The sequence below is a fragment of the Pholcus phalangioides genome, unplaced genomic scaffold, assembly GCF_987345545.1.
Source record: "Pholcus phalangioides strain wild (caught in Gottingen) unplaced genomic scaffold, Ppha-v1.0 ptg000011l_1, whole genome shotgun sequence".
NCBI classification, from domain to species: Eukaryota; Metazoa; Arthropoda; class Arachnida; order Araneae; family Pholcidae; genus Pholcus; species Pholcus phalangioides.
Genome location: NW_028301604.1, coordinates 49,658,730 through 49,677,725, shown reverse-complemented (window position 1 = coordinate 49,677,725; position 18,996 = coordinate 49,658,730). Strand labels below are relative to the sequence as shown.

Here is an 18,996-nt window from a genome sequence, read left to right as displayed (position 1 = left end):
GTTATGACATCTGATATTCCTCTGACATTTTGATATATAACAATATGGTCCAGATATTGTACTATATCGTTGTGCTACTGGGGTAGCCGCTGTCAATTATGACACCAAAGTACTTAGTATGTATGATTTACAGGGAAGATGAGCTTTCCCTGAACTGTGATGTATGCAATCAAACGGTGTAATATCAGCAAAATTTGAACTTAACCATTATGGATTTCAGTATGAAAAGTTTCGAAAGTTCCACATATGGAATTTTAAAAATTTCACTGTCTATATATTTTTTATGAGAATAATTTTACTTTATTAACCAGGATAAATATAATGCATTCATGAAAAAAAATTTATAAAGAATTTACTTGATTGTGTGAGAAGTGTTTTATAGAAAATATTTTGAAAAAACAAATTTCCAAACAACATTTTGTTTTTGGAATTTTAAAATCACAAATTGCAGAAAATGAGTTTTAATGACAAAAATTTAATTTTTTAGCTATTACAAAAACACACATAAATAAATATATTTATATATATATATATCCCTTATGACAAAATAATGATGATGCATACCTGCCTGATTTCTCAATACCATCTGACCTTAACTCCTCCCTCCTCCTCCAGATGAATTTTGAAGTAATGAAGTAATACAAGATGCACACAAAAACAGATATGTAATGTTCACCATTTTCAGATATGAAATGTCTTTTTCATTAAAAACATGAACTTTGATGAAGTTAGAACAAAAAAATATTTTCCACTAAAAGTTCATAGATAAATCCTAAAATTCCACATTGACTTGCACAAATTAATACAGTACATATATATATATATATATATTGAATGCATACAGGATGTTCAACAAAGCTTAGAGATATCTGAATAACTTTCGAAATAGAGGTTCTTGGTTTGTATACGTGTCAGGTCATTTTAGAAAGAAAGAAAATTAGCTCTACATCATAATTTCACAAACTTTTTGTTCCATTGCCCCCCTGAAATTTTTTTTCTAATCGCCCCACAACTCAACCCATAGCTTATAACGCCCCTCCCCTCCCAGGTATATATATTCCTGACTCAATATTACCCACTTTAAGAAACACTGATCTACATAGACCTAATTAAAAGGGATATTTTCTTTCGGTAATTAGTTTCATCATCTGTAGACTGCCATATTTCTTGGCCTATCCACTTCGACACACTTCCAAGAAAAAATTTTGCTCGCTTGTGGCGCCTAAACTAAGGTGGTACATAATTTATGAAAAATTAACTGTAAACATTATTGTATAACTGTAAACATTATTGTATAACTGTAAACATTATTGTATAACTGTAAACATTATTGTATAACTGTAAACATTATTGTATAACTGTAAACATTATTGTATAACTGTAAACATTATTGCATAACTTTCAAACATTGAATTAATCAAACTGCTCCACAACTACTACTCAGAATTGGCTCTGAGCATTTACCAAATCTTCTCTAAGAATACGTAATATATAAAAATGCATTAATTACATGAAGGGTAAATTTTATCCCGGAGATGCAGTGTTAACACCAATGCAGCCTTTACATTGAATAAATTATTCTTTGACTCAGAGCCATAGTGTGCCTTTTCACGACCACAGGGCAGACTTTTCTTTGGGGCCCTTCTTGAAAGGGTTATTATTATTCAAAATAAGGGCAAACTTTTTGGTGCCCCCTATTCGTCTAGGAACCCTAGGGCAGTGCCTCGGTTGCTCCAGCCTAGTTACAGCCCTGCTTTGACTGTGACAATTACCCCATAAGTAGGGTACCAAGCAACAGTAAGAATTGCTAATTGTGGACACTGCTCAAGGGAGTGAAACATATATTCCACCTTCAGAAGAATACTTATCATATTTTTATTGACCAGTCAGCTTCCCAATTAAAAAATTTCTTGTTTTTCCCTTTTTTTTCTTTTTTGAAGCTAATGAAATGAATTTTTCTGATTAAAATGTTTTATGAATACATTCAAACTGACTTCCTCATGTCCTTAACTTTAAAAAAATAAAATAAAAAATAAATATATATATATTTTAAAAAGTTAAGAACATTATATATACACACACACACAATTCTTATTGCAAGGCAATTTGTGGTTCCTGCACATTAAGATGGTCTCCTCTGTGCTACACGTCAACTAAAAGGATCCCATTCCCCAATAATTAAATAGCATTAACCTTTTATGTTTTTCCCAAGAGATTCATATGATCTCTGTCCAGGGAAGCTTGGTGCTAGTACACATCCAATTTCTGTCCAGGGAAACTAAGTGCTAGTACGCATTACTTCCATTGTCTGCATACATTTCTACAATTCTATCTTTTTGTCCTCATTTTCAGATTTTCTGAACATACATATTTTTTCATTTTTCTTTCCAAGAGAAAAAAATTGCACCACGCGAAACAGATATATGTTCTTCTATGTTTGTATGTTCTTTTCCAATACATATTTACATGCTTTGACTAATCTCTGTATAAATTATCAGAAAACAATGCAATTGCAGCCATCACCTTTTCTTTTTGAAGCTAACTTGAAAAATACGCAGTTTAACCTTAAATAACTAAACTTGAATTAGTGTTACTCAGTAACTACCACAGTAGCACAACGATATCGTTACGATATCGTACCGACACCGGTCCGATGTTGGCATGTCGAATGAATACTGAACATCAGAAAGAGGTCAGAAATATTTACATGTCTGATATCGAATGCGATATAGTACAAATGTATTCACTGAATAAACTCCGCGCCGGAAATATCTTTATTCTTTTTTTTCTCTAAAATAGTTTTACTCTCATTTTTCACGCATTTCGTTTCGAAAGAGAATATCTTGTACGATAATTGGTCCCTTTTAAAATAATCCAAATTTCTCTATGTCGAACTACGTCGCCAAATGTATGCCATTTCTACATCGAACTGCATCGAAAATTCTACGTCATTCTATATCGGTGTGCTACTGGGGTAATCATTCGACTCATATAGACTACGAATTAAAAACAAGAGTATATTTTTATATTTCCTTTATTTATTTTCAAACAAAGTAGCGTAACTTAAGAGAAGTATAATAATATTTCAATAAAAAAATAAAAAAAACTTGTTTTACTAGTTATGAAGGTACTGTGAGTGAGGTCTGGGCGCAACAGAAACATCTCAAATGTGCAAAATTGGCTAGGGTCTGTAGCCTATCAGACGAATGTTTAGTTACCTTGGGTATGAATTGAAGAAACCCCATCACACCATACTATTGTTTGTTCAGCTAATGCTATACAGGGAAAATAGTTACTTCATCAAGTCCGAAAAAAAAAAAAACAAGATGGGATGAAAAATGTTACAAAAAAACAATTAATTTCCACTTCCTTTATAAATCTTCTTTAATATAAAAAATAAAAATATTTCCTAAAATCTCTGTTTAAAGGAATATCATGTGCACATCAGTTACACTACAGATGCTTTGATAACACCGTGGTCCAATGAAATAAATAAGCTGCTTGTGTTTGACTGCAAGAAAACGGCGAAGAGGTGAAATTCAGAGTTGCAGAACAGATGAATTGTCATTGATTTGGACAAAAATTGAACCAATTTTTTCCAACACTGGTAATAATGTTAGACTTTCAATGTAAAACTGTGACCAGTCTGAAAAAAATTTAAGATGCTGTACAAGCCCTGGGATTCTATTTTCGAATCACTGCAAAGTTTCCATCTTCAACAGCTTACTCTGTAGCCTCACAAAAATCAGCATCATATTGTTCCATATAGTTCTAATCGAGTAAACAATTTTTACTTGATTATCACAAAATAATCATTACTATTTCAGCACTTATCTCATGATTATACATTAATTTAAAAAATGTGCATTTCCCCCCGAAAATTGTGTAACTCACATAAGTTACGGTATTGCTGTATTAACTGAGAGACATGCAAACAGGGTCACACTGTAACCAAACAGAATTCAGTAAAGAAGAGATGGTTTAAGAAGATATTTGGACACCTGTAGATTTCCCGAAATCTGTAGCATTATACAATGTTTTTTTATATATAAGAGAAGCATTTTTATTTTTTTCTCTAAAAAATTGGAAACATATTGATCATCTGCTGCATTTGCGATACTTCCAGGATCCCTCCATCATGCATACATATAGTTTTTCCCCTACATTGAGCTTTTTTTAACTAGGAAGGCATAACTCTACAGAAGGCATTATTCATCACGAAAATTTAGACAATACTCTACAAATGTATTACTTGGAGTTTTTAGCTATCTTTCAATTTTTTAGATAATTTATTCAAGGTTTTCCACTAAACATTAGATAAGAAATTTAATTTTTTTAATTGAATTTATTTTTGGTTGAAATTATATATCAATTTAGACCAGATACATAATGACCAAAATCCATTATTTCAAAAGGTAATCATCCAATCATCCTTGAACTTTACCAGACATCCTATAATATAGTATATGTGAGTATGTATTTGTTACAACCAAGGTCCAAAGTTTTATCACTTTACGAATTGCCCAGCCACAGACCGAAGTGGTGTAGCTTTTTTTATACTTCAGACTAAGGCTGAAAAAGTTGGCCATTTTGGGTACTGGTCTGATATCGAACATAGGCCATGACATGTGTATGTATAAAAATTTTAACACATATTTAGCTGCCCACCATGAAAAATAACTTCTATTTACATTAAAAATTATCACTACATAGACTTCTTTTGGGAGTCTTCTTTATCATTTTCACGATGCATCAATATTGCTTTCCATATACGCAATTCTAGACCACCCCTGAAAAGACAAGTATAGAATAATACTTATATACAAATTTTAATTGATACCAGAAGTGTTTATTCTTAAACAAATAAATGAAAATCAAAATTTTTATCCAAAGCTGTAAAATTCCTTTGAATAAAATAAATCTATAAACTCTCTGGGCTGAAAACACAGCAAGCCACAGAGCAAAACAAAGAGTGAAAGGAGAAATAAAAACTATCGAAGAATCAAAGAACATCCTGCACATAATTTGGTAGAGCAAAGTATTATTGAGCACAAAGGCGCATTGGGATTCATTTATATATTAAAGAACTCTGCTCAATGGTTTTTTAAAAATGTAAAAATTCCAAAGTTACAAACGTACAATGTTCAGATAAGTCAATGTAGACAAATAAGGTGATGATTTTAACTCATTTTTTATGGATAACTACAAAAAAATTTCAGTTCTATCATAATCATGCCCCCCCCCCCCCCACACACACACAAAACCTTCAACAAGGCACTTAACCTGTTGAATGTTTTTGACGTAATATTACGTCGTAAGTTCTATGAAAGAAATACAAAACACCATTCTTTTGCTGCCATTAATATGGTGAGTGTGTGTGCCGGTCTGAAGTAACTAAAGTAGTCTATGAACCTTTTGTGCAAGTAAATATAAATAAATATATATTTAGTAATTTTCACTCATAGACGTGAATTGTATTTGTGCGACATCATCTATTGCAGTATTTCTCAACAGCTGGGCCATGAGTGTTTTGTTTCTTAACTCCCCCATTTATTTTCTGTTAGATGTGTGTTTGACCAGGCCTTCCCTTTACAAAAATAAATTTAACCAGACTGCGGGAGCTTCCAAAGGTTGAGAACCACCTACTGTTATGGAAACGCTAAACCCCCTAGCTGATGTAGACGCATGTTGAACACGTCCTTTCTTACCACAGGATTCACAGCAAAGATATTTCTTTTTACATGAACGAGCATTGTGATTTTCTCCTCCGCAAAAGCTAGCATTGTATTTTTATTGTAGAAGGAGCTTTAGCCTTCAGTAACTTGCACTTGGCTTTTTTGTTTACTTCTTAGTTTGTGACTACTTGAGTTAATTCACAGACTTGAAGGCAGCAGTCTACGAATGAAGAATGTGTTGAGTACTAGACTGTGAGTGCTCAATCACCAGAGCTAGTTTAAGTACCTTATTCAAATTAGAATCATCTTCATACATGCAGTCAAGAACGATATTTTTTTAAAATAAATTGTATAAATAAAATAAAATACAATGACATAACAGAAATAACACAACACATAAACTACACACAAATTGAATACAAGAGTATGATCTCCCAAGGGACCTATGTCCGTCCAGGGCAGATCCATGAAAATACACCAAAATGTTTTCTCATGGCAACACATTGTTTTATATATACACGAATATGTGTACACGTGCACACACATATATTGGTTTGCCCCTACAGTTTTTTAAGTCTGTTTTTATTGGTTTCTCTTAAAACTTTATATATTATTTATGATATTCGTATTTTCCACATGTTTTAATCAGAGTTTTATGTTTTTTTAGGAATTTTTTTCATTTTTTATGTGTGAATCCAAAGTATTGTAAATTTTTGGTCCTAAATAGATAAAAATTACTTTTTTATTATACTTTTACGAGGAAGAATGATTTGAAATTGGGTTCCATTATTTCTGATATTTCTTTGAATTTGTCTTATTTTAAACCAACCTGTATTTCTGAATAGAAAGAGTAATAGTCTATAAACGTAAGTTTTACGGACATTTGATCTATAGTCATTTATTTGGATATTTGATAGATGATGAGTATTAGGCCTGATTATATTTAAACTTTTTGTTATTGTTTTATTTAGTAATTGAATATTAAAGTCATAATCTCCTCCCCATACACAAATTCCATAATGAACAGTGTACAGGATCCATGCATTGTAAATAGTTATTAAAAAATTTTCTGATACAATATTTCGGAGGTTGTGCATTCTTATATTATAATATTTTACTCTATTATTGATAATTTCTATATGATTTTTCCATTTCAAATCTCTATTTGAATGTTATTCCTAAATACTTGAAGGTTTCAGTCTTTTCTATTTGAGGGTAATCGCAGAGGTCATCCATACGCTTTAGGGAGTGATATCTTATTTGAAATGAAATGTCAACATCATTTCTTTGAAGCTGGAATTTTATGTATTTTGTTTTTGTAACGTTTAACTGGAATTTATTTTTATAGAGCCAAATATTGAATTCGATTCAAGTCTTCTTCTGTATATTGCTTTAATACTTGATCGTTTAAAGCTGATATGCTCCATGCAGCATCATCGGCAAATGTAAATAATTTTCCATGCAATTACAAAGAATGAAAATATCGTTTATATATCCTAAAAGTGCCAATGGTCCTAAAATTGATCCCTGAGGAATTTCTTTTCTTATTATCCTATAATCACATATTGTATTATTTATTTTAACAGCTTGCTCTCTATTTTCAAGATAATTCATTGGCCAGTTAAAAATTTTCCAAAATTATTATCCAAACTATTTATTGCTATTTGTAAATTTTTTTTCGTTTATTAGGCTGAATACCATTAAATCTCTTTCGGAAAGTGTAATATGATCCATATGTTACATCTACATCAAAAGAAATGTTTTCAACTGTGTTGATGAAAAAATCATTAAAATCCTCAGCCAATTTAACATCATTTAGAGATTCTGGTAAAACGAGCCGTGGCTGAGGACCCTTAGCAATCACGCTCACTAGTCTCCATTGTTTTCTACTGTTTTTACCACATTTAAAAGAAATTCATTTTGAAAATAGCTTTCTTTGACGGATTTTTTTTTTTTTTGTTTCAGCAAGGTATTAAATTTTTTATACTCTCTATTTCTGTACATTATTAATGTCCTGCCGATGAGTTTTATATAGTTTTTCTTTATAATTTATCATTTTTTTCATTTTGGAATTCACCCAATTATGTTTATATTGTCACGTTTATTACAGACAAACGGATCAAACACAATGAGTTATTTTATTAAGCTAAGCAAAATACAAGGAGGAAAGGAGTAGCGTGACCGAACACATTGAATAAGCAGACCAAACTGCCCAAAGACAAAATAAATATCAAAAACAATAAACTCAAGTAATCATAGCAACCAATAATTTAAAAGAAATGAGATGGAGAAGACAGTCCTTTGTAAAGGTTTGTATCCCTCATATATACGTTGCATTGCTCCCTCCCCACAGAAACAGCATCTTGCTGTTTGTACGACGGCTCACGCGAGACTTGTTGTCAACCTTCTTCCTCTTCATCGTTGATCTTGTCTTTCTTAGGATCAGGACCGGACTTAGGCAGGTGCGAAGGGTGCGGCCGCACCGGGACACTAAATTTTTGGGGCAGCAAAAAGGAATAAAAATGTTTTGATTACATTTTGACTTCCGCTGTTTAGAAAAGCAATAGCTTAAAATTCAGTCCAAGATAGAGAACTTTTAAGGTTGAGAGCCTAGGCAGATAATTGGTTTCATAGCCCTGACAGCCCCAAATCTTCGAGTGACTGGGGGTGCACATTTTTTCACTGGGAAGTGGACACTTTTGCCCATATTTATTGCCAAATGGCATTTTTTACAGTCGTTTTCGGGCACTAGAGTACCCATGGACACCTTGGGGTATTGAAAAACCCCTGTTCAGAGGGCCGCAAAATACTTAAGCCCGTTCCTGCTTAGGATTGTCGTCGTTGGAACAGCAACTGTCCTGAGCGTCCGGGTCATTGAACGGTTTCATACGGAGCACATGAACAGCATCTCTTGGTTTCCGCCGTCGTGAAGCAGGATCAAAATCTTCTACTTCATAATTCACATCTGATAATTTTTGCAAAACTTTATACGGGCCAAAGTATCTCTTCATCAATTTTTCCGACAGCCCGACTTTTCTTACAGGTCTGAAAATCCACACTAGATCCCCAGGCTTGTAGTCTACCATTCGGTGTTGAGAATCATAACGTTGGCTGTCATTTTGTTGAGCCTGTGAAGTTTGCAGCCGTGCTATCTGCCTTGACTCTTCTGCTTGTGCAATTAATTGGCCAAGATGATCAGATTCCGGTTCACCCGAACTGTATGGGAACGTAGTGTCCAGAGCAGTTTCAGCTTCGCGTCCATGTAATAAATAAAAAGGTGTAAATCCAGGGGTTTCTTGTCACGCAGTGTTATAGGCAAACGCAACGAATGGTAGTATTTCATCCCAGTTTTTCTGCTCGACATCAACATGCATGGACAACATATCTGCTAGCGTTTTGTTAAGACGTTCTGTAAGGCCATTCGTCAGAGGATGATACGCCATGATCATTCTGTGGGCCACATTACAAAGCCTGTTGAGTTCAAAAACGAGTCTTGACTGAAAAACCTGCCCCCCATCGGTTATAAGGGTTCTCGGAGCTCCCTGTTTTAAGATAATTTCTTCAACAAAAAACTTGGCTACCTCTGGTGCATACGCTGAAGGCAGTGCTTTTGTTATAGCATACCAGGTAAAATAGTCAGTACTCACAATGATCCATTTATTTCCTGCTCAAGATTTTGGAAACCGTCCAAGCAGATCCATACCAATACGATAGAAGGGTGCAAAAAAGAGTGCAAGTGAACAAAAAATAATTGAAAATGATTTTGAATAAAAAAAAGCATCATTAAATTGTAAAAAAAATACGACAAATGTGTCCAGATTCACGAGTTTTTTTCATTGTATTTTTATATGCTTCCCTTTCATTTGAACGTTTCATAATTTTGAGCTAATTCAGGAAAAAAAATTCCCTAATCCTTATGATTACTGTGATTTATGCCCTAACCCTTTTAATTACTGTGTTGAATTCATTCATTAAAATATTGAAAAACGTTTCACAAAATGAAACAGCTTTTAAAATAAATTCTGGAATTCATTCCCACAGTATTAGAATATTGTTTTTGTTGCTGAACTTTGTTTTGTGGATCTCTGATTATTTCATGTTAACATATCAATTCAATTTATAGCTACAAAAACTAGTTTACCAGATTTTAGCAATTCAAATGCTATTAGTGAATTGATTTAATAATTCTGTGAGATGATCAATCTATACTAACTGGTTCAATTAATTTTACATTGCGATTAAATTATATTGTGGCCTATCTTACTAAATTGTCACATCAGAATTCAAAATTGGCAATATACCTTAGCCCAAGTCTTCTTAAATCATCTCGTGAAACAAAATTCAGTACATCATCTTTACAGTATTCTTCTTTAACAAACTAAAAATAGAGAGAAATCAATATATTTTTCACAATGAAAAAATATCTTTATTGTGATTATACACTGGAATACTTCCCTCAAGTATACATATATTACACTACTTCTCATAAAAAAATGAATACATGAAAAGAGTGCATTTAAATTTTCTTTATAAATGGTATAACTGGTAGTTATCTCAGCTATACAAGCATAAGTACACAAATGTCTCAGATTAGAAAGCAATTAATGAAACTATATAAGCACTTTGTGTACCTCAGTATTTGCCCTGTGATGAGTCTAGATATTTAAGCCTCTGAAGAAATAATCAGTCACAACTAAAACAGCAATTAGTCGGTTAATTGCAATTAGTCGTTGGTGTAAAATACGTTTCTGCTTCATGCATTTCTTCAATGAGCCTCATATTTGTAACACTTTCAATTTATAAAGAAATTAACCCTTTCATTTGACCTCAATCAATTGTAATCAATTATATCTGTTGTAAACTATGCAAGATAGTACTGATGCATCTAATTGGCATATTCTGGTTTAAGAAGCTATTTTTCAAATATTAACGTCTTTAAATACAGCATAAAGCACGTTTTGATAGTATAAACACATTAGATGTTTTCGTTAATTTTCAAGAATGCAAAGTCACCAATTGATGCTAACTGTACTGGTTTGGAATTCCAGACCCAATTTTCAACATTAATTTACTCCTCTCCTAATGCAATTCCGCAACTATTTTTTTTCACAGTACATATTTTGAGCTATCTACTAACGCTTCTAAAATTTTTGTTGAATTCTATGAGTTTAGCTTAGGAGCGTTTCCTTGTAAGCTTGTATGCTGTGAAATTTTGCTGTAATAATAAAGGATTGCTTACTTTGCATATACAGGCATCATCAGCATTGAGAGACTTTAACCATGCCACTAAATCATGGTCAATGCCTACATTTGAACAGACATTTTTAGGTTGACCTAAATAAGATAGAGAGAAAAAAAGAAAAACTCAATAATTAACTTTCAATATTTAAATGAGTGAAAACCATATTTTCCATAGGCAGTCTCTAAATTATTTTAGTTGTTTTTCACTGATTTATGTTGGTATAATGATACTCTGCCTGCCAAGAAAAAATATAATTGTAGAGGGGTTATCGTTATATTGAGAGGTAGCATTATTATCACCCCCAAATTTATGCATCTCTTCTGAACTGGCATTTAGTATCACAATTAAGTGCAGTGGCGTCAGAGCCAGGGGTGCTGTGGGTGCTCGGGGCAGAGCACACACAAAATTGATTCAGGAATAAAAACCTGATAGATTTCTGATTTTTTTTTTCCGTAAATATCAAACACGAAAAAAAAAATTAAAGAGTCCCAGTTGTCATCACAATTGATAGAGCCTTCAGGCGCCGATACAGCAAACATTTTACTGTAGTGCTCACACACATTTTTGTGACATTCTTTGTGACATTTTTGGCACATTCTTGTGCCCCTTTTCCCTGTTTTGCCTAAGGGATGGAGGGTATCCAGATGCTTATGTTTTGGTGTGGCGTCAGAATCAGGGGGTGCTGCTGATGCTTGAGCACCCACAGTGTTTTGCAGTAAACAAAAACCTAACAAAAAATGAAAAAAAAATCTATTTTTCTTCATCCTATACATCTTGTTCTGTCGTGTTGCTCTACTTATCCAGTGGTTATTTCTACAGCTTCAGGCACCTACGATGGGTGTTTTTGGAGCCCACATCCACTTTTTTTACCGTTTCTGTCCAAGAAGGCAGGGGCGCAACTAGGGAGGAGCAGGCGGCAGGCGGGTCTGGTGCCCCGGGCGCTGAACCAGAAGGGGCACCGAATTCATTCTTTACTGCTTCCTCTACATGCAGGGGGCACCGAAATTCCGGCTTGCCCCAGGTGACAAAGTATCTAGTTGCGACCCTGCACGCAGGCGTCCTTCCTTTACCTCAGGGTAAAAGTATTTTACAATAAATAAAATTCTGCATGGTGATGCAGTCGAATAAATGAATGCCTGCAAAGATTTTTTAAGGAAAATTTGTCTCCTTGTTTATGACTGATACCGGCAGACGTTGGCGTACGCAAAGAGGGTGGTGTTAGAACCCCAAACACCCACCCCCCCCCCACGAACCAAGATTATAGAGTGTTTATTTTGCAGGAAAAAAACTCAAACCCCCTCCCCCGAAGGAAAAAAATCTGAAACCCCCTCGAGAAAATTCAGTGTACACCTATACTGGCAGATATGAGATAATTTGCTTATAAGGTCTTGACAGTGGTCATATTAATTGTAGTTCTCAAAAACTTACAATAAACAAATTTTAGAGCCCACTTAAAAGGGGTCATCAGCTTGCTGAATGTTTATGTATCAGTTAACAATCATAATAAAAATTATGGCTTTTCTGGCGATAATATTCGTAAAAATATTCATTTCAGTCGCATAACGTCACTGAAATGAAGGCATAACGTCTGTCTTTGGGGGATGTGTTGGTGACAGTATCTTTCTCTTTGTGATGAAGTTAGCCAATGGCCACCCTCAAGCGAGGTCATACAGTAATAAACCATAAAAAAAATACTAATCAAGACCTGGGGTGTTATATGTCAATGTATTTTTAGAAAAAGCTGTATAACCTTAAATGAAATTGGAGATGATTATAACTGGGAATTTCATGTTGAGAATTTATTATTTGCAAATGCAGACTTGTGTAAAATTACTTTTTGTTCCAATTTTTTTTTTAAATTTAATATTTGCTTTTCAACTCTTGTTGTGTTCTTTTTTGATTGTTTTCTTGTTATCGTTGAAAAAGATAGAAATCAACATCTACATTTTAACATCGGAAAAAGATTGAATTTTTTTCTTGTTTTTATTTTCTATTCTAAAGTTTCAGTGTTTGCACATGTTTCTTTAGTGCCTGCTCAAGCTAGAACAGTGTTGACAACTTAGTTATTTTCCAACTAGATCAAGCCTCATTTCTTGGCCATTTGGGTAGAAAAAATACCCTTCTAGTTATTTGTCCTTTAAAAAAAATTTCCTGTATACTAGTAGTCTATTATTAAATCACATGAAAATATAGGAATATTCCAGGAAATACGAGACGTATGGTCATCCAAATAATGATTGAAATAAATTCTGCTTGTTTAAGTCCGGTATCTAGTTGTTTTCGATAAAGAGATGAATCTACTTTTTGAAAAACGTTATAATTTTTCTGCATGTGCTATACAATGTCATCTTGCTTCCTTTTGTACTCGCATATGTTTTTTATATTGTTTTGAATCAATGCCAGCACCACACAAACCTCTCCGATCATGCTGCACACACTCTTGTTTTTGCCTATTTAGTGCATTTTTGCGTAACTTCATGCTGTACTTCATTAGAAACCTTGTCTTCATGTATCTATTTTTGCAAATGTTATACACTCTTGTTCTGCATGTGCTATACAATTTCTCCTTGCATCCTTTTGTACATGCAATAATTTTCTACCTTGCATATGTTTTTCATATTGTTTTGAATCAATTCCAACACATGTGTCATTATCCCCAATGTGCATAATTATTGATTGCCGCTTGCTCTGTAAACTTCTGATAGATTTCTTGCCATGCTTTTTTAAAGTTTGTACATCGCCACCCTTCCTGTTTTGCACTAACACAGAGATATATTAATAATTTTAATAATTTCATTAGTTAATATTTTTATTCATTAATAATTTCATTAGTTAATACTTTTATTTATTAATAATTTCATTAGTTAATACTTTTATTGATTAATAATTTCATTAGTTAATACTTTTATTAATTAATATTTTTATTAATTAATAATTCTATTAAAATTTTAAATTTTTGCCTGCTATGTCATTTGTATGAACACACTGGAACTTACTCTGCTTCGAGCCCTTTTTTTCTAGTGCCCCACCAGTTTAAATTTTTTATAAATGGCATGCCTTCAATTACTTCATTATAAGGACTTGAGGGAATCGACTAGGAGTAGAGGCTTGAAGTCCAATCCGAACATTCTCGTGGTGCAGCCTGTTAGTAGCCAAGTTTTAGCACGTGGTGAACGGACACGGACGGGCTTCCTCCAACCCGCACTGGCCAGCATGGAGGATTACTGCCAGTTTTTGGCAGTAAAACCCTCTAAAAAGAAGTATAAACTCTATCTGCAAACTAAGGCCCTCAGTCCCCAACAGTCTGAGCGACCCTGGTTACAGCACCAACGAGCAAGACATGGAGACAGGGTGCTAAGAATCTCTACGTTGGACCAGACAGCCATAAGATGATGACCTTGGCCACGTATAACGGACAATCTCTTTCTTTAGAAAATCGTTTGCAGGAGTTGGAAGTAGTACTGGAAAAAGAATAAATTTGGCCATCTTGGGCATCTGTGAAATAAGAAGAAAAGGAGAGGAGAAAATCAAACTTGCCAGTGGACATGTATTTTACTACAGAGGAACAGATAATGGAAGAACCAGTGGGATAGGATTTCTCATTCATAAAAAGTGGAAAAATCACACATCGTTGAGTTTGATAGTACATCTGATCGAGTTGCAAAGTTGGTTATGCAAATATCAAACAGATACCAGATACAGATTATACAAGTCTATGCGCCAATAACAAGCTATTCTGAGGAAGAAGTAGAAGACTTTTATGAAGAATTAGACGAGCTGCATAGTAAAGGAAACCATATCATATTAATGGGTGACTTGAATGCCAGAATTGGAGAGAAGAAATGGTGAAAGCTCAGTTGGAACTCATGGATACGGTGTATGAAACGACAGAGGAAACTGACTCGTCAAATTTGCAGAGAGCGAACAGTTATGTATCATGAATTCATTTTTTAAGAAGAAACCCCAAAGAAAGTGGACCTGAAGAAGCCCAACTGGAACAACTAGTGAGATCGACTACATCCTATCTAATAAGAATAATATGATCCAACACTGCAGTGTTCTCAACAATTCAATACAGGAAGTGATCATCGACTGGTGAGATGTAGAATAAGGTTTAACACTAGAATGGAAAGCGCGAAACTTATCAAAAATACAAAAACTGTCATTGATATGGTAAAGCTTCAAGAACATCAATACAAATTCCAGTTAGAGCTGAAGAACCGATTTGATTTGCTATATAAAACCACTGAGATGGACAAGATATCACCACGATGAACAAAACTTTCACCACTACCCTAAAAGTAGTAGCAAAAGAAGTTGCTGGAGAGTAAGAAATCAAACTGGTGAAGAAAAAAACAGAAGAAACAAAGAAACTGATGAAATCTCGATGAGAATTTCAGATTAAGAAGAATGGCCCTAAATTAAAAGGGGAATATTCAAAACTTTGTAAGACAGTACGAAAGCGGATTACAGAAGATGTCAGGAACATGAATGGGATCAGAACAGAGGAAAGGGAACAGGAAGAAAAGAAAATGGAGCAAAATTTGTACAAGTAGCACCTGTGCTGAAAGAAGAAGTCTACAAGGGTATAAGATGTATGAAAAAAAGGAAATGCCCAGGTGAAGATGGGAGATTTCAATAGACATTATTAAAGAAGCAGAAGAAGAATTTGCCAGTATGCTAGCTGTTTTGTTCACAAAGTGTCTCACAAAATCGGATTTGCCTGAAGATTGGAATAACGCAATAATGGTTCTTTTTTACAAAAAGGGTGAAAAAGAGGATATCAAAAACTATCAACCAATCAGTCTCTTATCAGTAATTTATAAAATCATCACCAAATTGCTGACATATAGGCTTGAATCCAAATTGGATGAAGCTCAAGAAAATGAACAGGCAGGATTTCGAAGTGGATTTAGTACAATGGATCACATTCAAACAATCAGGGAACTTATAGAGACACGAGGAATACGAATTACCATTGTGTATGTCCTTCATTGATTTTGAGAAAACATTCAACTCTGTCATCACACCTGCTGTTGTTAAAGCTCTAGATGTAATTGGGGTAGAGAAGACTTACGTCAATATCATCAAGAAAATATATGACAAAGTAACTGCAACGATTCGTTTGAATAAAGGAAAAGCAAAGATTAAACTTGGAAAAGGAGTCAGACAGGGAGATACTATCTTACCAAAACTCTTAACCGCTGTTTTAGAAAAAGTATTCAGAAAACTGGATTGGGATGAGAGAAAGGAATTTAAATAAATAGAGAATTTCTCAACCATTTGCGTTTTGCCGAAAACATTGTTATCAGCAGCAATCCAGATGAACTACAAAAAATTATACAAGAACTGGCGAAGGCAAGTATTCAGGTAGGCTTGAAAATAAATCTGCAAAAGACTAAAGTTATGTTCAACCCCTTTGCAATGAAGAGGAGACAATCTTGCTCAACAACACAGAGATAGAAGAAGTAGAAAGCTATGTATACCTGGGACAAGAAATTGCCATGGAGTTATTGAAAACTCATGGAAATTGACTTATGGAGCTGAAACATGGACACTCACAAGCAAGACGATACAAAGGCTACAGACAACACAAAGGAGCATGGAGAGATGTATGCTACACATCACAAGAAGAGACAGAAAACGATTCACCTGGATAAGGAACCACACAAAAGTATATGACATCATGGAAAGAATTAAACGTCTAAAATGGAAATGGGTTGGACATATTGCAAGAAGACAGGACAACAGATGGACCACAAGTATTCTAGATTGGTACCCCCGTTGTATTAAACGTCCAAGAAGGCGTCCCATGCAAGATGGATTGATGAGATCAGGAAAGTGGCTGGAATCAACTGGAATGGCTAAAGCATCAGACAGAGCAAAATGGAAAAATTTAGAGGAGACTTTCATCCAGTAGTGGATTGAAAATGGTGGTTGATGATGATGAATTCAAATGTGAATGCCCAGCACTGAGAACGGAGGCTCTGTTTGATTAATCTTGTTGCAGTGGAGGCTGTGTGTATATTTCATATTTTGTAAAAAGAAAGGGAAGCGAAACTGCCCAGCCAGTGCTAGGCAGTTTTTTTTTGGCTTTGTTTCCCATCATAGTGGAGGTGCTGTATATATTTTGTATATATTGTGTACCTAGACAGTTCACACCCTTTTTTGACTCCCTGAGCACTGGTTCAGAACCGCTGATCTAGATCATTCTCAAGTCTCTCCCACTTCAACATGCCAATTTCTTCTTCTTACTTGCCCCACAAGTCTTTTTCACTCTTCTTTTGAAATCCCAAGCTGCAGTGTCCAGCCCTTATGAGTAGCCGCTGTGGTGGTCTAGTAGTCATAGTGACGAACTGCATCACGAGGTCCCAGGTTCGAACCCCCCAGTCACCGTAGTGGTTGTTGGCTGAAGTTGGTTTTCAGTGGTTTCCAACTTCGAGGCGCGAATGCACAAGCCGGTCTCCCATTAAGGTCTCGCCACAGAGAGTAACCGGCCTACAACGGTAAAATCTTTAAACATTACACTTCACTCATAGTTCGAAAAATATGTGGTAGATGGCAGCACTATAACAAACATTACACAGAAACAAGCTTTCCGTTAGGTAACAACACGGACACACACATCCCAACATGTACCAATTCGTTAGAACTTCCGCAGAGAAATATGGACGAGGTACATGCATGATTTAGTAGTAGTAGCCCTTATGAGCCACTGGGGGCATGTGCAATTTTTCTCCCTAGTTATTGGGTTCAGCTATCCATTTTAGTCAAATGGCTTGTACGTTACATCGAGTTGATGGCTGTCTTCATAGGGAGAATGACTGGAGTAATTCAATACTTGCGAGTAAGGGGGTGCCACTGTTATAAATATTTGCTAAATTTTTTTGACATAACTCACCCTCTTGAGGTAACGGAAGTACGTTGCTTTGCATCAGTCCGGCATTGGTTGTGAGCGGTTCTATCTATCTACGGTGCCGTGACAACATTTGGAAATCACCACAAAAAAACACAAGGGGGGCGCCAAAGTTTTATCTTGCACAGAGCGCCACTTCGTCAAAGACCAGCCCTGCTTATAAGCGGTGGGTTATCACCATGTGTATAAATTTTCCATATAGTTCACAAACTAATGGTATTCGTTTATTTTGTCTATGATAAATAACTAATTTTTTTATTCATTTTCAGCAAAATAAAAGTATTATAGCTGTAAGTTCATTTAAAACTTCTGTACAATTTTTTTGTGCAGCTGGTAATGCTAAAACTGCTACTATAGATACAAAAAACTGACATACTTAATGAGTAAAACAACTCACTATTGCTTGCTATAGACGGTGATATTACAACTGCTGGAAAGTTTTGTGATTCGAAAGAAATAGAAGTTGGAATAATGCTACAAGAAGGAGAAAAAAAACCAATCATGACTTAATAACACAAAGTGAATAACATACACATGAGCATTACTATAATTCTCACTTTAAAGAGATAGACACACACAAACTCTCTCTCTCTCTCTGATCTCTCCCAACCCTATTTTTTCCTCACTACAGAATTTTGCACTTGGAGGTATATGTTAAACAAGATTAGATAAGAGAAGACTTAAGAAATTTATAAAGGGTGATTCAAAACTCAATTTACAAACTTTTAGGGAGGGTAGAAAACACAAAAACAAAACAGAATCACATAGGAATGTATGACCGGACACCCCAACCTGATCAGCTGGAGAATAAACAAAGATGCAGAAATGACAAGCCAGTAATGGGTGGCAAAAATCTTTATTTAACGATACTTTACATGAAGAAAGTACATGTACACGTTAAGGTTCACAACAAGAGCTCCAAGTTCTTACCATCCACAGTTATGCACAAAAAAAAATTTGTGATTCTGTTTTGTTTTTGTGTTTTTTACTTCCCCTAAAAGTTTGTACGTTGAGTTTTGAATCACCCTGTATATTGATGCAATAATCAAATGATAAATTTCAGTGTCCAACTCTCAAAAAATGAAAGTTAACATTTATGCTCTTTTCCCATTTTATTTTATTGGCAATCTATTTGCAAACTAAGTACAGTAGAACTCTAATTA

The 18,996-nt window shown here is 34.6% G+C and overlaps 1 protein-coding gene across 4 annotated transcripts in view; it reads right to left on the bottom strand.

Annotated features, from left to right (window-relative positions):
• Positions 1-455: 455 nt before the first annotated feature.
• The window catches only part of Ask1 (apoptotic signal-regulating kinase 1), a 606,402-nt gene continuing 587,861 nt past the window's right edge, over positions 456-18,996 (bottom strand). For all 4 annotated transcript variants that reach the window (XM_089239611.1, XM_089239614.1, XM_089239612.1 and 1 more), the window contains 4 exons: positions 18,231-18,307; positions 10,915-11,009; positions 9,977-10,053; positions 456-4,790 (listed from right to left, as the gene is read on the bottom strand). In XM_089239611.1, coding sequence (XP_089095737.1) covers positions 4,706-4,790; positions 9,977-10,053; positions 10,915-11,009; positions 18,231-18,307 — 334 coding nt within the window. In that variant the 3' untranslated portion in view covers positions 456-4,705. The remainder of the gene's footprint in view (positions 4,791-9,976; positions 10,054-10,914; positions 11,010-18,230; positions 18,308-18,996) is intronic.